Source organism: Xenopus laevis, chromosome 9_10S, assembly GCF_017654675.1.
Source record: "Xenopus laevis strain J_2021 chromosome 9_10S, Xenopus_laevis_v10.1, whole genome shotgun sequence".
Lineage (NCBI taxonomy): Eukaryota > Metazoa > Chordata > Amphibia > Anura > Pipidae > Xenopus > Xenopus laevis.
The window spans coordinates 74203160-74225222 of NC_054388.1; the positions used below are offsets into that span (position 1 = coordinate 74203160).

At 33.9% G+C, this 22063-nt stretch overlaps 1 protein-coding gene across 1 annotated transcript in view; it reads left to right on the plus strand.

Annotated features, from left to right (window-relative positions):
* abca12.S (ATP binding cassette subfamily A member 12 S homeolog) overlaps nucleotides 1-19003 on the plus strand; it is a 92128-nt gene extending 73125 nt beyond the window's left edge. Inside the window, exons 44-58 of the mRNA XM_018238948.2 lie at nucleotides 293-398; nucleotides 2789-2840; nucleotides 3393-3570; nucleotides 5221-5336; nucleotides 6529-6700; nucleotides 7599-7852; nucleotides 9458-9671; nucleotides 10207-10316; nucleotides 10855-11005; nucleotides 11354-11488; nucleotides 12261-12364; nucleotides 13156-13248; nucleotides 14838-14943; nucleotides 17228-17365; nucleotides 18054-19003. Of these exons, the coding sequence (XP_018094437.1) occupies nucleotides 293-398; nucleotides 2789-2840; nucleotides 3393-3570; nucleotides 5221-5336; nucleotides 6529-6700; nucleotides 7599-7852; nucleotides 9458-9671; nucleotides 10207-10316; nucleotides 10855-11005; nucleotides 11354-11488; nucleotides 12261-12364; nucleotides 13156-13248; nucleotides 14838-14943; nucleotides 17228-17365; nucleotides 18054-18146 (2022 nt within the window). The 3' untranslated portion in view covers nucleotides 18147-19003. The remainder of the gene's footprint in view (nucleotides 1-292; nucleotides 399-2788; nucleotides 2841-3392; nucleotides 3571-5220; nucleotides 5337-6528; nucleotides 6701-7598; nucleotides 7853-9457; nucleotides 9672-10206; nucleotides 10317-10854; nucleotides 11006-11353; nucleotides 11489-12260; nucleotides 12365-13155; nucleotides 13249-14837; nucleotides 14944-17227; nucleotides 17366-18053) is intronic.
* Nucleotides 19004-22063: the final 3060 nt, after the last annotated feature.

Sequence of the window (22063 nt, forward strand, 5' to 3'; positions counted from 1 at the left end):
AAATGTAATAAACCAAATTTTAATATAGATTTTTTTGTTAAATGTTTTTGTTAAAAAAAATTCCCAAATATCTTCTAGAATAATAATAATGATAATAAAAAAAAAAAAAAAAAATATATATATATATATATATATATATATATATATATATATATATATGTATATATATATATGATAATTGCCTGTACATTGCTACTTACAACATTTCTGCATGCAATAAATATACATATGTGTGGGTTGCTACTGTAGGTATAGTTTCATATCTTTTTGTCTGGTCTCTCTGCTTGCCCAGGTCTGGTTTAACAACAAGGGTCCTCACAGTCTCCCAGCATTCATTAACAGTTTTAACAATTTTCTTCTGAGAGCCAACTTACCAAGCAACGAATCTGACTATTACAGTAAGTAATACTATTTGGAGTCATAGTACAATGCCTGCTACGGTAATGCCACTCTCAGTATCCCTATCATAGTATAGATGATGGGGGCTATTGTTGAGCCAAGGTTAACTATGCATGAACTAAAATATAGCTTGGAAAAATATAGTGAAGAGAGATTTGGGGTTTACATACTTTAGCATCATACAAGATCATTGTCCCATAGCAGAATTTATGTATTGGTCTTGCAACAACTCATCTTAAATATAAGATTCTGACTGTTCTATGAACAGTCAGATTTCACAGTCAAATACTGTATGCATCAAACTTTATGCCTCAAAGACTTTCTATATAAATGAAATTTGTATGAAATGTTTGTGTTTCACAGTAGATCACAGTGGTCTAGGCATTCAATAATAGCCTCCCATTGAGCTATGGACAACAAGTGATTTAATAAAAGCAACAATACAAACAATAGCAAGGGTGGCGTTAATTCTATGGAATATGATCTGTAGACACTGCTTATTTTCCATAAACACGCTAGATTTAGGCTTATATTTATCCTTTAGTGAGAGGCCATTATTCAGGTCCTGCATTCAATTCCACTGACATAGTTAATTATACCACTATCCATCAAGATCATGGCTTTTAGCTTCGTTTAGAGTCCTGTTGCTTGCTGCCACTGTGCCTGTTGCAGTGTTGCTAAAAATAGTTATTCATTCTTTGGAATACAATGTGTATGAATTGATTTTTATTTGTCAAAGTATTACATATGTTCACTGTTCTGCATATACAATATAAATGGTAGGATTCATACTATACACACTACACACTATAACAACAGGTCAAACAAGAAGGTTTCCAGCTTGGCAAACTAAAGCTGGTCATACACTTTAAAATCAACTTGTTTGACAACCTCAGTTTACTGGATTTGGTCAACGATGTGCCCAGGGCCAAAAAATTGGAACATATTGGGTGCCTTGTAAGACTCATCAGGAGAAGGTCACATCAGTGGCTTGATGTGGTGTCTCCCAATGGAAATTTCTAACTTGACTAATATATATCTGGCTAATTTTCAGCCAGATATTGGTCTGACAGTTTACGAAGGTAATCTTAGCTGGACCAACAATCTGCTGACTAGAGTGCAATAAGAGTCTTCTTATTTCATTCGTTCATGAAAAAGGAGAAAACGTAGAGTAAAAACAGAACAAAACAATAGTTATATCGCCTTGAAATTGCATCAGGTCATGTTTAGGAACTGGTGGAGTAAAATCAGTTGAGTTACAACTATTTTAATAATAATTTTCTTTAAATGGATGATCATGTTATACAAAACACAATGTAATTTGGAAACACTTTGCTGCCTTGAGTATATAATAAATACCATGCAGGGTTCATCTTTACATTTCTCTATAGTCATAATAATTTTGCTATAGATGATGCAAACAAAGTGGTAACCTGTTCACACACATATATAAATGCTACCAGGCACAGAAGGATTGTTCAGTGCATGCGCAGCTGTGGTATTTTGCTAATAAAGACCAAATATGGGTAATATTTATTTCTGCAACTACAAATATGCTAAAATGTTTCATTCCAATACTAGCTAAGATCAAGATTCTACTTGTGTTACAGTATATTGACAACTATTTCAGTCAAATACAAAACTCCGAATGCAAAAATCACGAACAATTTGTGATTTTTTTTTATAAACTCTTATAAATTTTTTTATAACATTTATATTAAAATTTTATAAAAATTTTCAGAATTTATTAAACCCACAGAATGGAAAAGTTAGAATCTGAAAATCCGGCATCTCAGACCTGTCGAGGTTGCATATAAGTCAATGGGAGAAGTCCCAAAGATTTTTTGATGTGCCCTGGGTTTCGTGCAATACCCTGAAGTTTTGGAGTTTTTGGGCAAAAATCCAAAAAAACTTGAAAATCGTATGAAATATCTGAAAAAATCATGAAAATCGGATGAAAAATCAGAAATCATGAATATCTGATTTTTTTTTTCCCTGCAAAGCAAATTTTCTGAAAAATGTAACCGATCCTGTTGGACCACTTTAAATCAAATCACACTTTTAGAGGTTGGAATTGTCAGAAGAACTGGCATTTTTAGAGGTTTTTGAGGTATTAGTATCTTTAGCGCATCTTTCAGAACTTTTTTTTTGGTCAGACTTTTTATATTTGTATTGTTTAATAAATTCAATGACAATTGTAGTTTTAGAGTTTGTGAGTTTAGTCATGGTTTCAAAAACCTCTAAAACCATTAAAATCCGACCTTTAAGATATAAGCCTCCACAATTACTTTGCCAACACAGACCATATTATAAGTGACATAATTTGCATTTCTACTTCAATAGCCACTTCACTTTACTCTGACTTCACTGAAAACTTTTTCTGTTATAGGTATTTCTGTTGCCAGCAAACCTCTCTCTGGAACCATGATGCAGCCATCCACGTAAGAAATAGATCTGCTTAAGACTTCTGTCCCTATTTAAATTTTATTGAGGATGTTCTAGCTGTATCTAGGGTTGCTACATCCTGCAACATTAACTTGACTTGCTTGTGCCAGCAGCATGTACAGTATCTTACACAGACCCAAAGTTGGATCTTTGCTACTTGGCACAAAAAGAAGAGTTCACAGACATAGGGAAAATGTGATGGGTCTAGAGTTGCAACACACACACACACACACACACACACACATTTCTGTATGTTACGTGACTTTGTGATCCTCTGGTTTTCCAGAACCATAAACTCCACTTTCTGTTCGGGCCTTAATGCATTTCTCTACATTACGGTCACAATCCTAATAAGGTTGGAGATATATTTACGTGTCTGTTTTCTCAGGCACAATTACTTATGTTTTTAACAACTGTGTACCAGAATTCTCTATGTTACAGTTCATACATACATCAGAGATGAATTGAGAACTCATGAATTCTACAGTTTGCATCTGGTCGTGACAGTTCACCTCGAAAATATATATATTTATTTTTTTCCTCTCCAGGACTTTTAGCTTGGTGAATACTTTAATTGCTCTCTGCATGTTGGTTGGTTACTCCATCACAACTTCAAGCTTTGCAACTTATGTAGTTAAAGAGCATCACAGTGGGGCAAAGAGACTGCAACATATTGCTGGTGTTGGAGAGACCTGCTACTGGGTGACAAACTTCATCTATGACTCGGTAATTATATTTCTTGCTGGGCCTGTTCTTACGTTAAGTGTCCATCTCCTGTTTATTAATGTGCCTTCACAAAGAATAATGTTATGCCCCATGGACAGACAAAAGCCTACCAGCATTGGATACCATAACACTTATCCACTAAAGCTGGCCATAGATGTAAAGATCTTTTTGTTATCGTGAGACCACGATTATCTTGAAACGATCATTTAAATGTACGATGTGTCCATCAACTAAACAGACCATTTCAGGTGATTTTGCCATAAAATTAGGGTAGCTGCCTGCTTGGCCCTGCAAATTTGCAAATTTACAATTTTTTTAACCTGTGATCACAAACAAAAATATAGTTCACTTGTAATTAATGTTCACTCACTTGTATTACCCAATTTCAGGCTGTGTAGAGGTATATAAACCAGAATAGGGATACTAAAAACAAGAGAAAGCAGTAAAACCCCACACTACCTTACTAAAATTAATTGAGATCTAATTATATAAGTGCTTAGTGCTATTATAAAAATATGCTTAGTTCTCAATCAATTTAGCACCAACATACAATTAATGGTATTAACACAATCGATTGAAATACCATTAATTGTATGTTGGTGCTAAATTGATTGAGAACTTAGCATATGTTTATAATAGCACTAAGCACTTATATAATTAGATCTCAATTAATTTTAGTAAGGTAGTGTGGGGTTTTACTGCTTTCTCTGGTTTTTAGTAATTTTTTTAACGTGGCCAATCAATTTTCCGTCAGATGTCGGACGAAAAATCGTAATAAGTACGATCGTTCCATTCCCAGTAACTTCACGATAATTTGACGGATTGGTCGGATTTCGCTAAAAAATCAGTCATTCGGCAAAGAAAAATCTTTGCGTCTATTTGGACCTTAAGACCCTAATCTCTCTTTAAGATATTTATTTTGCATTTACTGACATCATCAAAGGAATTTAATTCCACTTATACTCTCTACCCTTACCTAAAGTGATAATGTTTTACATAATCCCCTGAACTTTCTATTGGTACATATTGGTACATATTCATTGTTGATGGTAAAATACTCATATCCATCAAGTTCAGCATTACAGTAAACACTGTTCTCATCAAGAGAAAGGCAAATGGTCCTCAAATCAAGACAGCTTGCAGTCATAGCACTAAAGCATTTTACAAGGTTACAGGAATTAGAGCAATCATTTTTATAGAGGATAACAGTGCATGTTTGGGACCTGTTTTTCTGAAACCTATTCTCCAGAAAGCTCAGAATTAAGGAAAGGTTGTCTCCCATAGACTCCATTTTAGTTAAATAATCGTTTTTTGTTTGTTTTTTTTTTAAAAATGATAACCTTTTTCTCTGTAATAATAAAACAGTAGCTTGTACTTGATCCCAACTAAGGTATAATTAATCCTTATTGGAGGAAAACCAGCCTATTGGGTTTATTTCATATTTTAATTTATTTCCTACTGGAACAATGCAAAGGAAATTAGTTCCTTTATGAATATTAACATATTTATCTTCCAAAACAAGGACTTAATGGTATGTGTATATCTATAATGTATTAAGGGTGTTTATATACGGTAATTTGTATCACCATATCTGGTGTTAGCTGTGATTTATTCCTCAGACTAACAATTAACAATGTTTATTTTATGCAGCTCATCTACCTTATACCAGTGTCCCTCTCCATCGCAACAATAGCAATCTTCAAACTGCCAGCTTTCTACACCTACCCAAATTTGGGTGCAATGTCTTTACTTTTTATATTATTTGGGTGAGTAATATTCATATTCACAGTTCCCAAGCAATGTATTTTTTTAATTTGTTGGGCACGATAATAAAATACAGATGTGGCATAAGTGACACATTTATCAACCTTTTCCGTAGCCTATAACTTGTAATGGTGTCATACAGATCTACAGTATTGAGAGGAAAAATCCACTATGAAAGCAAAATATCTACTATAAAAAAGCTTTGAGTCTAAGATGCAGATTAATTAAATATTGAACTAATGAATCCCAAAGGCTTTTGAGTCAGTTCAAATCAATGTGTCAATAATAACTCCAGTTTTAACAATTATGTACCTTTTTTAATGCCAGGTTTTACAACTACAGTATTGCAAGCAACTGGAGCATTATAAATACATGATGTTTGGCAATGTAAACTGTATTTCTGTGCCATAATTTACACATTATAATAGACCCCTAAAATTAGGGCTATGCCATCATTGCTTAATCACAAATCCTTCACAAAAGATTTGGCTGAATTTCAAAACAAATTGGAATACTGATTTGCCTATTTAGATTTGAGAAAAAAATTAAAATATTTTTCAGTCTTGCAGAACTTTAACATTTAACTATAAAACACTTAGGGCAGATTTCTCAAGGGTCGAATTTCGAAGTAAAAAATACTTTGAAATTCGACCATCGAATTAAAATACTTCAATTTTGAATATCGAAGTCGAAGGATTTTTCACCAAATTTGGCCATCGACAGATCGAAGTAAAATCGAACGATCGAACAATTAAATCCTTTGAATCGAACGATTATATCGTACGATTGAACGATTTTTACTTCGACTTCAAAAACTTAGAAAAATGCTGTAGAAGGTCCCCATAGGCTAGCCCTTCGGCAGTTTTAATTTGGCGAAGTATTGAAGTCGAAGTTTTTTTTAAAGCAACAGTACTTCATTATTGAATATTTGAATATTCAAACTATTTTACTTCGAATCTAATTCAAAATAAATTCGAAGTCGTAGTGTCCTATTCGATGGTCGAAGTATCCAAATAATTACTTCGAATTTAAAAATTTTTTACTTCGAAATTACTTTGACCTATGAAATCTGCCCCATAAAATCTGATATCAGCACAGGGAAGATTGAAGGAAATGGATTACTAAGGTGAAACTTGTTTCCACATTCTGTATTAATTTTATGCAGTTTACATTTATTCTTCCTTTCATTTTTAGCTATTCCACATTTTCATGGATGTATCTTCTTGCGGGAACATTTAAGAACCCAGACAGTGCATTCCTTACATATGTTTCCATCAACCTCTTTATTGGCATCAATACAATCATTTCCACCTCTGTAGTTTTTTTCATTTTTGTTCAGAGGTCACCATCAGATAGTGATTACCAGGTAATTTACTCCCTTTTTTACATTTGTAATTTGTATTTGTAATACCAGAAGGGTTTAGAGATGCATTTTAGAATATGCATGTGAATAATCTACTTTGTATATGACAAGAGTTGCAACTAAAACATTTCTATACAAATAAACATACATATGCCCAACCTTGCTTGTTATGTCAAGAACTAATAAAATAATAGAACACACAAATAAAATCACATTTTCAGGAATGTTTTTAACATATTGACAAATTAACAAAAGCCGGTGAATGGCAGTTCAGCAGAAAGTATTTGACTGCTTTCAATTAATGCCCAATGCCAATTCAGGTTTTAACGATTCAGACAGTCTGAATTTCTGCAGAGCAATAAATTGTTTCAGCAGTGAAAAAAAATAAATATTCAATACCAACTAAACTGTTTATAAAAAATATTTATATTTTTCAAGATATTATGGGGGTTATTTTGTAGCATTCATTTCACAATTCTCGAAAATGTGTGGTTTTCCTATATTTCTTTAAAACTCTAAAAATGATATTTATTAAGTGAAAAACCCCTAATAAACATTTGCCAGTTTTTGAGGTTCCATAAAAATCAATGGGAGCTGTACTGATCCTATTTGACCATTTTTAACCAATTTGGTTTATATTTCTTTTGCTAGGAATTGTCTGAATAACTCACATTTTTACTTAAAACAACTAAAATGATGTTGATAAATAAGCCTCTATCATTTATTGTGTTCTAAGATGCATAGTTTCAGCACATCCATGATATCATGGCAATTGTTTTTGGCTGTAAGTAGAAGCAGCAAAAGCTATTGTATATATAAGTTCCTTCTTTATTTTCACTTGTTACCAGGTTCATTTGGTTGTAAAATGCTTCGATGATTTATTTTCTTTTTTTCATTCTAGAGCCTGAATCAGACCTATACTGTCCTCACAGACATTTTTAAGATTTTCCCTCAATTCTGCTTTGGGTATGGAATGATATTGCTGGCTCAGCAGCAAGCTGCACAAATTCAGTTATCAGTCTTTGGAGGTACAAGCACAACCAATATTTTTAGCATGGATATTATAGGCTGGATACTTTCTGCCATGGCTATCCAAGGAACAGTTTTCTTTTTGTTAAGATTGCTAATTCATGATGGAATCATTTTCAGTTTCAAGTAAGTAATGCTTTTTTTTTTGGTCAAAACTGACAAATTAAAATTTATAACCACCAACTCGAATTTGAATGTGAGATTTATCATACCTCAACCTTGGAAACGGTTCTAATTCGACTATTCTCCTCCTAAAACCTGCCGAGTTCATGTAAAGTCAATGGCGAGGTCCCTTGAACTATTTGAAGATGTTAATAGTAGTGATGAGCCAAATTTTTGGCAAGTTTTGCTTTGAAAATGACTACTTCAATGGGAGAAAAATTCTGCACCTCAAAAAAAATTGGACGCAAGTCAAAATATTTGACGCACAAAAGTTGAGGTTTTTTTTTTCGGGGGGGAAAGGCGATTCAAATTTGAGTATTCAATCAAATTTTAGGCTTTTGAATTTTTTTTATAAATAACTTGTAATTCGAATCGTAAATTTATTAGAGTTTAAAAAAATTCACATTACTCTAAAATTCGACCTTTGATAAATAACCCCCTAAATGTTAAAGCTTTCTTTAAATATAAATGCTTTTCTAAAGCATACATGTGTTGGGAAAGACTCCTTCTAAATGCTCAACGAAACTCCAACTGCACAGTTAGCTGTTGACAGGTCAATCCCTCACATACTGAGCCTGGAAAAGTTGATATCCCTATATACGGTAACATGAAACTACATACTGAAACTGACCCAGCTAAAAGTGGTGTTGAATTCTCCCACTTGGATCTCTGTATTCTAAGGCTTTCCATTCTCCTTGATTGACATTAGGGCCCCCCTCTTTATTAGGTCTTCATTAAGGGGTGCCCTGTCTCACTGCCATTCAGTGACTAAAATAATAACTACATTAAACGCCATTTCACAACAAAATATAATGTACTATTAACCCCATACACCCCGCCATTTCTGACATTGCAACATTCTTGCCCTTAACCTTTCTTAAATTTGTAGATATTATTACCAATAAAACACACCAAAGGGTAAAATAAACCACATCATAGCTATTTCCTTCAGGTCTGGGAAGTCCTAAAGCTATTTAGGGCATTCTACTTGCACACCTGGACCAGAACATTGTGCAGTTGCTACTGTAGAGCCACATTTAAGTTTTAATATATTTATTTTAATAATAAAAACACCCTTGTATTAAAGAAAAATATTGAATATTGAGTATTTGGTAAGGTAGAAATCAGAGATAGTGGACCATTTTGGGTTTGATTTACTAATTGTTATTTAAAAATACCATGAGATTTACAAAACTTGTACTCATCATTGGAAGGATTATTTTATTATTAACATGAAAAGGTAGGAATGTATTGGACTGCACAATGGAAACACAAATATTGAAGTTTTATTGTATATGAGTAATATGAAAATATTAAAATCTTTTTTGTTTATTTTTTCCAAGTGCTTTCTTTCTATAAAGATTTGATACAGCTATTTTCTCACTGCACTTATGTCATAAGCCCCTTATAATTCCCAAATGGATTCCAAGGTTTAGCTTTCCATTACAAGAAGCCAGGAAGGGGTGTGCTCTGATCTTTGGAAAATAGTCAGGTGAACAGGGCTGTGAATTAGACTCAGTGAAGTGAGGGTATAGTACCCTGTTAACTATATTCCTGTTTCTTCACTAGGAGTTTCATCAAAAGAAACTGTATGAAGTCTGACCTTGCTGATACAAAAAACCCTGAAGAAGATGAGGATGTCAGGGCAGAGAGAGAGCGTGTAGATTCTGGCCAAGCTGCTACAGATCTCTTGCAACTTCAAGATCTTACAAAAGTCTACCATCATGTTGGCAAAAATATGGTTGCTGTTAACAACATGACTTTAAGTATTCCAGCTGGAGAGGTAGGGACCATCAAGACCTGTCCAACTGTTGCTTGTCACTATATGGAAAAATAAATATGCCTTGACTATAACTAATTATAACTATTATAGCTAATAAGTATGTTGCTGGTATAAATGCACCTGTTTTAAAAGTTTCCATGTCTTGTCCTTGGTCAGTCTTGTCTGGTCAGTTATGTTTGCTCTAAAGATTATGGTTTTACATTTTCTACAAAAATGTAGGATAAAAAGAATGTATAGTGGCTTTTTCATTATTTTTTTTTACAAATGTATGAAAAAAATGTGGCCTTTTCATTTCTAATAGCTCAGCAGTTCACACTGCATGATATATTTTTAATATGCCTTACCTCTCCTTTCCACTAATATCCCTACAGCCCTGCATGTGGAATTTATTTATTTTTTATTTATTTATTATTTTTTCCTTGGAACAGAGCCCCATTGTGGCTGCAACTCCCCTCCCTCTTTGCAACCCCTGTGATAGCAAGCAAATGAATTAATGATCATCCAGTACAATATACAACTCTTTCTTCTGTTCCAGTGTTTTGGCCTTCTTGGTGTTAATGGGGCTGGGAAAACCACAACTTTCAAGATGTTGACAGGAGATGTTGCTCCATCCAAAGGAAACATTCAAGTCAGAAACAGTGCTGGGTATGTTTATCTACTAATTATTTCTTAAATAATGGCCTCCTACCATTCTGTAAAAAATTGTGGTGCTTGGTTTCTGTGTAGTTTTTATGCACTTTCTATGTATAGTGTTATTTTAACTTGCGTAGGTGACACAATGATGACACAAAAACAAATGTGCTGCTCATAATTTACTCTATGAAGAACACCTTAAATGAGCTACGCAATAGCTTATTAACAATTCCGTAACAAAAGTTTACATTGATATATGTAGGGAAGGAAATCACTAAGGGTGATTTAAATAAGGGAAGGCGTATAAAGTGCAAAAAACAGCAGCAATCAGCCATTTTTTTCAGATGTGCAAGAGGGCACACACTGCAATGGAGCCCTGTATCTATCTTTACCTATCTATAGATCTATATATTACAATACAATAATTAATAATAATTTAATTTTCTTTATTTCCGTTACAATGAAGTCAAATCCCATGTATTTTGTTGTAACGAACATGGCATGATATAAAAGCAGCAACAATTAATTTGCTCTTCTTTCCTTTATGCAGAAATTTAGAGAATATCTTGGGCTATAAATCAGACTGGTCAGCCTTTGGTTACTGCCCTCAAGAAGATGCACTGGATGATTTATTGACAGGAGAAGAACACTTGTATTTTTACGCAAGATTACATGGGATCCCAGAAAAACAGATCAAAGCAGTAAGCAAGCCAGTCAAACAGCAGATTGTAATGATTTTATTTCAGTCACCATTATCTTTTTTAATGCTGTACCATACCGTGCTATAATTAACACAATACATACAGGCATAACTACAAAGGAATTATTTGACTCCTGTGGGAAAAAGTATTTTATAATGCAGCTTTTATAAATACTGTATTGGCTTACTTATATTTCTGCCTTTCTGTGTACTCGCATTGATATGGCCCTTTATGACTGTCATTATGGGGTGTATCTGGTTTGAGATGATTGGTTAAGAGGTTTTGCATTGATCGGAATAGATCTCATTCCTCGATTATTTCTCCTTTGTGTCCTGCTTTTATTCATAGGTGTCACTTAGCCTCCTTCAAAAGCTGCAACTTGTGCAATACAAAGACCGAATCACAGCTGGATATAGCTGTGGAACTCGGAGAAAACTCTCAACAGCGCTGGCCCTTATTGGAAGACCATCTATTCTTCTCCTGGTAAACAACTTTTAGACTCTTATTTGGAATGGCAATTCCAAATTTATTTGCATTAATTCATTTTTTCATTCTTTGCACCAAATTTTTTTTTCATTGCTCTTCACCAAAATATTTGCAAAACTACAAAAAAATTAGCGAAAACATTGATGTCAATGGGCATCAACATTTGTTTTACTTGCTGCAAATTTTTATGAATGCAACAATTTTTTTTTGTCACTCCAAATGCATTAAAGTCAATGGGTGTTTTTTCTTATGGCAACTTTTTTTTGTCTCTGCGACAATTTTATCTTGGTGACGTTTTTGTTGTGGCAAAATTTTCCGCAACCGATTTTTGCCACAGTTTTGCAAAAAAAACTTGCAGATGTGGAAATGCAGAAATTCACTGTGAATCCATGCCTGGCAAAAAAATTTGCTCATCACTAATAAAAATATGTTTACTACTACTGCTATAAATGATAGGCTCCAACCTAGAAAGTTGAATAGTCTGTGTTGCAGCGTAGGCATCTCCATGTGTGTCACATTTACCAACACTGGTCACATGGTTGCCATGTCTTTACTGTAAATTTGCCCAGTACTGATACTGATGTGTGACATTGCCGCTTAGATAGTCTTTTGTGAGACTTTTTCTTGCTGATATATGCCTTAGTACCACAATACTGTCTGTGTATTTCAACTAAGTCGTTGTCGAAGACTAATTCAATTTTTATATTTAATAGAGGATATCACCAGGAATCATAAAACTAACACAATTTAATTCTCCCTTGTAAAACAGGATGAGCCTAGTTCAGGGATGGATCCAAAAACTAAAAGGCATCTATGGAAAATAATCTCTGATGAAGTCAAGGAAAAATGTTCAGTGGTGCTGACATCTCATAGGTGAGAGCCAAAGAAGTAAAATGTCAATCTTAGTTGCTTTTTATGAGGCTTATTGGTAGACACATCCTTGTGAAAGCAGCATTTACACAGATATTAAAACATGCATGCCAAATTGGACTCTTTCAATTCAGTTTGTCCCTGAGCTTCCCATCTTATCTGATATGTTCCCAAAGGACTTGCTGGATGAACCCTGTCCATTCCTCAATAGAAGGAAAAAGTAGCATGAAGCCTTGTACTTGTTACACCAGGTGAAGGCTTATGCATGTGCTTATAAAGTTATGTATTGGGCAAAGTTTTCCTGTTCCGGTAACTGCAAACAACCAATTAGATATTTTCTTTTGGAATTCTACATGAAGTAGTCTTGTTAATACAATTTATTATTTGCTGATATTGTAATTAGAGTAGCAGATCTAAATTCTTCTGTAAAAGTTTACAAATGCTGTTGGGTACAGAATATTAACAAGTTAGAAAAGTGGTCCAGGTGCATCAGCCAGAGACCTTAAGCTCAGGGAGCAGTAAACTATTAGCAATACAATATGGGCATGCAGGCACTCCACAAAAGGTCATGAAAGTAGAAAAAAACCCTTTATTTTGAACATCTTTATTCTGAACAAAAACAAGTCTTGTTGTTGGGTTAGACTTTTACTAAGCCCCGTCTTTTCAATTCAATAGAGAATGTTTCAAATTAATACAATTAGGAAAATGTATTTTCATATTGCTGACTTGTGCAAAGAAGAATAAAATTAGCAAAGCAAAAACCAAGATGTCTGTTTACCTTTTGTTTTTCCCAGTATGGAAGAGTGTGAAGCTCTGTGTACCAGGCTGGCTATCATGGTGAAAGGAAAGTTCCAGTGCATTGGTTCCCTACAACACATTAAGAGCAGGTAAGGAACTTACAAGTGGCATCATGAGAAATTCATATATCTCATATTTATAGCCAGTCTGTTCTTGATAAGGAGTAAACATTTTTCAGCCATTTATTGTCTTGTTTATAAATACAGGGTACTGAAAACACACATGCATTATAGTAAATACTTTGGCTAGATTTAATAAGCCTTATACATGTAGCAGCTGAAACACAAATAACCACACTAGTATTCCAATACACAAACTGATTTACAATGAAGTGTTTAATCAGAAAAAACTTTTAAACATTATTGTTACTATGATGGCATACACGATAAACTAAGTATTTGTGAAACAGAAAGAATACAGAATGAATGTACAATAGTAACGTAGTTTAAAAAAAAAAAAAAACGTCCATCAAGTTCGTCCTTATGGTTTAATGAAAGCCACCCAACTGTTTCAGAGGTAGGCGAAAAACCTCTCCTGCAGCCTAACTACCCATCTACTCCAGGATGTCAATCAGATCAGTCCCAGAATTAAATTTCTGCTTAGTTTTAGTAATCAGGACTTTATGTGAGTTATGTAATCAAGATACAAAGCTGGCTAAAGTTTTAATACCTATAATCTAGCAGTATTTACCAGTCACCTGTTTAAAAGCAAACATCTTATTGGTTACTATGGGTTACTGCACCTGGACATATTCCATGCCTTTATAACATATGGAAGTATTTACAGTATATTTAGGGGCATATTTATCAAGGGTCTAAGTGAATTCGAGGGAATTTTCGAAGTAAGAAAATTCGAAGTAATTTTTTGGATACTTCAACCATCGAATAGGATACTACGACTTTGAATTTACTTCGAATTCGATTTGAAGTAAAATAGTTTGAATATTGGAATATTCGATAATCGAAATACTGTCTTTTTAAAAAAACTTTGACTTCAATACTTCGCCAAATGAAACCTGCCAAAGTGCTATGTTAGCCCATGGGAAACCTTTTAAAGCATTTTTTAAAGTCTTCACACATCAAAGTAAAATCGTTTGATCATAAGCTAAAATCGTTCGAATCGTTTGTTTCGAACTATTTAATCATTCGTTTCGAACGATTTAATCGTTCGATCGTATGATTTTACTTCGATTGTTCGATGCCCAAATTCGGTGAAAAATAATTCGACTTCGATATTCTAATTCAAAGTATTTTAAATCAATGGTCGAATTTCGAAGTATTTTACACTTTGAAATTCGACCCTTGATAAATCTGCCCCTAAGTGTTAAAGATGTGATTCTTTGCTATGTAGAATGCCATTACATATATAACCACTGTCTCTCCTATCAACAGCGTATTTCTAGTTATCAGTAGAGATTTCTGGAGACTAAGCATTTCATGCCTAAAAATACTGTTGAGAAATTATTTCCTTCAGAAAATTGATTCTTATTTCTTCATACTTAATTCACCTAAATCCAATGTGGGAATTGTTGTAGAGTTTCTTTTAGCTATAATTACACTATATTACTTTTTAAAATCCTACACACATTCAGTCATTCATACAGGTAAAAGCTGCTTTAATGCAGAGAGATTTCCTCATTAGATACAAATAAACAAATTATGTGAACAATATGTTTCAGATTTGGAAGCGGATTTACAGTGAAGATGCATTTGAAAGACTCCTCTGTCCGTGTTGAGGTGCTTACCAGCTTCATGTGCCATCATTTCCCAAATACATGTCTTAAGGTAAAGAAGCTTGTTTTCTGTTTTTTCCTGTATTGTACCATATTTTTCTTGTACAAATATTTATGGCGTTTTCTCCCACGGTAAATGAAATACATTATGTGCATTGCACAGTTTTCAGATTTTAGTTTTATAAATATAATCCTTTGTACTAGTGATTAATTAATTTTTTTCAGTTCAAGCCACCTTGGAGCTCTAACCATTGGCCAGGGACCCCATTATTTTGTACCAAGGTTAAGGGCTCATTTACAACTTTTCTGCAGGTCTCACTCCGAAATGGTAGCAATAAGCAATAAATGGCTAACTGTGGTCTTTTGAGCACTGTATACACTGTCCTTTTGTTAGAATATATTCAAACATTGGTGTATCTGCTTTCAGCCATAGTTGCACAAATGTTCATCATAAGAGAATAAATAGTAATTCTCCCCAAATCTTATATATATATATATATATATATATATATATATATATATATATATATATATATATATGTATATATATGTATATATATATATAATTAACTAAATATATCTATAGGGTCCATTCCCACCGTTTGGGAACCATTGCTTTATACAGTACCTTCATTACAATCACTAAGAGCCAAATACAGTATCTACCCATGTAACCACCCTAACCCTTCAGAATTTTCCTACTTTCTGAAATGCAGAAAAGTGAAGGAACCAGAAAATGTGGGGAAGAGCTTCCCGAGGTCTACCAAACATCCAGAAGTTTGCTTTAATTTTTTAAGCTACAGTAGGCCAGCAAAACATATATTACTCTTGGTTTGGGTTACTTGACCTGGGCAAACTTTGCCCCTTAACCTCTGTAAATAATATCTTCATTTAAAATTCAAAAATGGCTACTAAATTGGAACATCCTATTCTTTCAAGTAAAGACTATTCCTGAGTCTGTTTTCTGCTTGATTCCATGACAAATAAAATTATTTAACAAAATGTTACTACAGTTGACGTTGCTGATTATTACCATAATCAACCCTGGCAATTTTACATGTAACTTCAATATTTTTTGTTTGCTATTGAAAGATATACAAAAGTATTTGCTGAGAGTGACACCATTTTTTTTTAGAAGAAGCAACACAATTTCAAAAAATAAGAATACTTACCTCCTGTTGATTGTTGACATTTTGATTGTTGGAAGCTATTGTGATGACTGTTCCCATCTTTGTACCAAAAGTTCAATAACTCAATTAGATAAATAGGTTTTGTTGAACTGAATGTGAAAAATGAATATGGAGTGGATAAATTTAGGCATGACATTCCTATTAAAGGAAAGTGAATATTCAGCAGGTTATTGTTCTCTTTCTGGATTATGAGCCTCTTTTGCATTGTAAACAATATGTTTGTGCAGATGTATCTCTATTGTCTATAATGTGTTGGATTAAGAGGGGATGGCAGATGTAATTCAACCCTAAAATAAAACAATGGGCTCTATATTTAACCCATACACAAGCCTGAGATATATTGAAAGCAAGTTTCCTACTTATGGAACTGGGACAAAAAATGTAAGATTATTCACATTCTCTTGTTGGCAAAAGCTGTACTTAGAAGGCTGTGGCTTTAATTGATATTGTAGTGTTCTTGTGCTTTGATTATGTAATACCAGTACTATGATCTGGTTTTTATTTAGAAATAGTCAATAATCAAAACAATCCAAGGGTAAATGTTGCATATTCACTGATTTTTCCACTTAGTAGGAAAGATTTGTATATATAAATCTTGCCAGGGTGATAAGCAAAATAAAGTACATTTCTTTTACAAGATCTCAGTACTGTCAACAGGAACTAAATATTAAGATACGATATAAAGCTAATTATAAATGTGTACAATTGGATGTATAAATATTTAGGAAGAGTCTTTTCATCAAATATATAATGACCATGAAAGGAATGTCAAATGTCTTAGCTATCAAGAAGCAAAGTCCAAACACAGACTAGAAACAGACTAGATACAGAAAAAACACCTATGCATTTGCTTTAAGTAATAATTTTTCATGTGTGGATTACCCTATTAATTAGAGTTTTGCTTCTTTGAAATAAACTACTGAGAAAAAAAATGCCTGACCTGTGAGTGCACCCACATGTTCCAGGCAATTAATATTCAACTTAATGGAGGTACAGTTTCAGTGGTTTGGCACTGACTGAATTGGAAATCCCATGGGTGGCAACATATTGAGAACCACCCTGTGTAGAAAGTAAGTCCATGTTTAGAGTCCCTTTTAAAAGTGTGCTTAAATAGATTTCAAATGTGCATCTGTATTTTGCTTTTAGGAGCAACATTTTACCATGGTAGAATACCATGTACCGGTGACAGCAGGAGGCGTTGCGGGTATATTTGATCTTCTTGAAGCCAACAAGTCAAACTTGGATATCACTCACTTTTCTGTCAGCCAGACTACTCTAGATGAGGTAACTTTGACACTCACAGGACAGATTTATCAACATTTAAATTTGAGCTTTAACACTATTTGTTGTTTGCTCTAAAACTCATGACCATGAATTATAGTTTTAAAAACTTGAATTTCTGAGACTTATTAAGTGGGAATTAAAGAATTCACCCTCTAAAATGAGTTCATGCGGATGTGAATGGGAGTTTTCCTAGGCTTAATGGAAGCAAATTATTCAAGGTTTTCACATTATTTTTTAATTGAAAAATTGAAATCCAAAATCAAATTTTTGATAAATATCCACTAAATTTCCACCATATATTTACGCAATATCCAATTGGTTCAATAATGTGCAGTTTGGCTATACATAGACAGTTTGTACAGACCTGACCAGCTGGTTCTTATTGTTATTTGCCTTATGACACTTTATATGATCTGGTGTGGGGAGGTCACCTGCCAACCAGGTAATCTGTTTTGGGTGGATCACAGATAGTGAGATTGCAAGTTTAAATATATTAAAGCCTCTATTTTGCGGCCCCCCCATGCCTCTGTAAAAAGACCCAAAGAGTACAGATAACTAAATCTTTATCAAAGTACTGCTAATTTAATATATGTACCTGCAATTAAGACATGTTATGCTTAAATATATATATTTTCATTATTATTTCTAGGTTTAGCTGATGTTATCTTCTTACTTTACTTTTATCTAGGTTTTCGTCAACTTTGCTCAATCTCAAGTCAGTCCAGATAATTCCAGTATGAACAGCCAAGAGCTTCAACAGGTTGCCTTTGTCATTGAATAATATTGATATTTAATATTGACATGATCTTTATATACAGTATTTGTATGTACTTTATGACAGAGCCAGTAAAATGTAATTGTTTACAGGGCTTTTGATAAAGTTGTGGCATCTGAAAAACTCACATATTTCTCATCAAAGTTTCCTGCAAAATATGAAGTTTTAATTTACAAATACTAGGTATAAAGAAAACTTCTAGTGAATGGTTCATTACCAAGGTTTACTTGATAGACTTTGGAGCTGCTCTGAAAATGCAATCAATGTTTAGAATGAGGTAAAAAAAAATTTCCTCAGTTCTTTATTCTTCTAAAATAGTAAAGTATTGCAGAGACAATGCAAGATATCAATGCTGGTATCAGACCACTCTTTAGGCTGTGCCTGATCTAAGAACAAACTAAACTAAAAAGTTAGTTTTTTTTTACAAATAATAATTGAATCTGTGAAGCCTTATTTTTATAATTTTTACATTTGAGTAATTTAATGCATTGCCAATTTCTCGAAACATTTCACTATATCTTCCTAATTCTGACGAATGCCTTTTTAAATTCAAAGTCCTTTATACCCTGTACAAAAAAACATCATATAGATCATGCTGGGCAAATTGTGTGAGTTTAGTGCTTCAAAAACTGTTCAGGTTGCTACTTACACCCTAAATAATGCTTTATAACACACACACTGCCTTTGTCAAATAACTATACTGGTCATTTCTATTCAGTTTACACAAAAATGCATTTTAAAAATTCCTGCTGTCTTGCTGTGTATACCAACACTACGGGGCCGATTCACCAAGGGTCGAATATCGAGGGTTAATTAACCCTCGATAATCGACTGGGAATTAAAATCCTTCGACTTTGAATATCGAAGTCGAAGGATTTTAGCGCAAATAGTGCGTTCGAACGATCGAAGGAATAATCCTTCGATCGAACGATAAAATGGCGAACTAGGGGGTCGAAGTTTTTTCTTAAAGAGACAGTACTTAGACTATTGAATGGTCGATTAGTCGAACGATTTGTAGTTCGGATAGTTCGATTCGAAGGTCGAAGTAGCCCATTCGATGGTCGAAGTAGCCCAAAAAAACACTAAGAAATTCGAAGTTTTTTTACTTCGAATCCTTCACTCGAAGTTAGTGAATCGGCCCCTATAACTTGCTATAGGCAAATGTAAGAATGCCAATAATCCTACTGTATCTGTAAGAGCTAAATATTTAGCTCCAAAGTCATCTCCAAAGTAATAATTTGCCTGATGATGAAAGAAAACATAATTCTAAGCAAGTTCCAGTATACATTTATTAAAAAATGTCAGTGCTTTTAAACTCATATGTAAAAACAATTGCAATTCAATGCAGCATTTGCTTAACTCCTGTTAATTTTAAACAATGTTGCAAAAGTCTTAGTTCCCCAGCAAAGACAGGTCTGTTAATCAGCTGCCTTGTCTTACATTGTATCAACAGTCTGAGCCATCAGGGCAGAAAATAGAAAGGGAAAGACAAACACTGCTTTAATATACTAAATATACACATAACTTAAAAACCGTAGAACATTTGCAATTAATATATATTGCAATGTTGCTTATGTAGGCATCACATATTTTTTTGGGTTGACCTGCCCTTAACATATAAAACTGTACAATGTATTACTGAGGTTATTGTTATCAATGATAAGTCTGAAATTACTTGCTGGTCTGACCATTTCAGTGGAAGGGGGAGAACATATTGTATACACTGTGAGCACCCCTTCAATGTGAAGCCCTTGGGTATTGTTACCAAGCAGGGAATTTGCCACATCTTTATCCTTCTGAATTTCTCTACTCACTCAAGTTTATTTCTCATTAACAAATAGTCATGCAGTAAATCCAATTACCAATGTATTTTCAAAGGAAATAGTGGCTACGGAAATAAATTTTTGCACTATATTCAAAACTACCGTAAAGCGCTTAGGTAAAGTAATTGACTTGATTGTCATTTGTGTAGAAATCTTTTATTGATCTTTTGGATGTGCTTTAGTTGATATTTTTGATGCACTTACATGCCAATGTATTTTGAGAATAAAACATTTTTTTGTTTCAATGAATGCAATGTTTCAAGATTGTTTGTCTTACGAAATTGAAAGAATAAATGTCTGTCTTTGGAGGAAATCCCCTCATCAATGAATAACTTTCCAAAATAAAACTCAGAGCGGGATTTTTTAAAACCCAAATTTTTCTCATTTTTATTTTCAATTTTTAAGAAACCACACTTAAGGGCAGATTTATCAAAGGTTGAGGTGAATTTTTGAATGAAAAAAAAAAAAGAATTTCGAGCTATTTTTTGTGTCCAAATTCGATTTGAATTTGAAAAACAATTCGAATATCGAAATTCATAATCTACTGTCTATTTAAAAATTTTACTTCAACCATTCGCCATCTATAACCTGCCGAATTGCTGTTTTTGCCTATGGGGGACTTCCTAGAACCCATGTGGAGTCAATTGGTGCACTTTGAAAATTTTTAGTTTTTTTGGGGGAAAATCTTCGAATCGAATTTGATCAAATGTGCTATTCCTTCAATTCGTACGATTCAAATTCAACTGAATACGGACCTATTCGATTGAAAATTGACCTATTCGACCAAAAAAAAACTTCAACTTAATTTCGGTTGGTCTTTTTGAATTCGAATTTCGAAGTTTTTCAATTCGAAATTCGACCCTTGATAAATATGCCCCTAGAACGTATTTCCACAAATGTCAGTCATTTATCAAAAGATCTCAACTGAAAAAAAGCATGAATGGGAAAAGTTGCAGAAACCTTGACTTGTTTCAGGATAATGGCAACTGTTTCATATTATGGCACAAAAGCTGGTGTAAAACATCCACATTTTTTTCTGTGACTTTTTCGGGTTGTTATGTGACAAAAAGCCTGACCCAAAAAAGTCACGGTTTAGTAAATGCCCCCTATAAACTGGACTTAAAAGATAGATATGTCTAGACAAATGCACAGCCGCCTAACTACTGTATGTGAAGGAAGAATCAGCAATTCTATTTGATTAAAGTTGCTGTTTCTGGACAGAACATCTGGTTTTCTATTGCTTCCTGCCAACACTGTGAAAGGACATCCGAGGAGTTCCTGATCTAGCCACCATTACTTTCACTTTGTAATTGGCTAAAGCATGTCACCATTATGGCATTTCCAGCTGCACATGACTAGGTGTGGTTATCATGGGTCACTAACTCTCTCACACACCTTGCACACAGGTTACACTAATGCAAAAGCATTATACAACAAACACACTTAATTCCACAAACACTAAAGGGTTAACTAGCATACAAAAAGACTAGCATTTCCATTCAACATGCAGAAGACTAAGGGCTGAAACACACAGCGTGGCTTGGTTCAATCCGACGCAATGAGAGGAAACGGATGCAGCGAAAATAAGGTAATATAAATGTCGTACCTTATCGCTGCATGCATCCAACACAACACAACTGGTGGATGCAAACTCTGCACATTGCGTCTTCAGCCGACAGTCGTGTCGTGACGGATGCATGCAGCGACAAGGTCCGACATTTCTATTACTGACCTTATTTTCATTGCGTCCTTCTCGTCGCATCCGTTTCCTCTCATCACGTCGATCTCAAGAAGACTCATTGTGTAGTTTCAGCCTAAGGCTCACAGGTACAAACTTGTGGGCTAGGGTCATTTAGAGCATCAAAGACAAGCTTATTACATTTTATATCCAATATTACAAAAGGTATAACAGTGCAAATTAACAAAAGGATGTTACAAAACAGATATACAGTAAAATATGGAAAACAGTTTAGAAAATAAAAAGGGGAAAAAAACAGAAAACCTATACTTAGCTCCAAATATCTAATTGCTTGGTACTGAAGGCAAGGGAAAACAAACAGGATAAACCCCCATGGAAATTTGTCCAGTAAATCCAAAAGT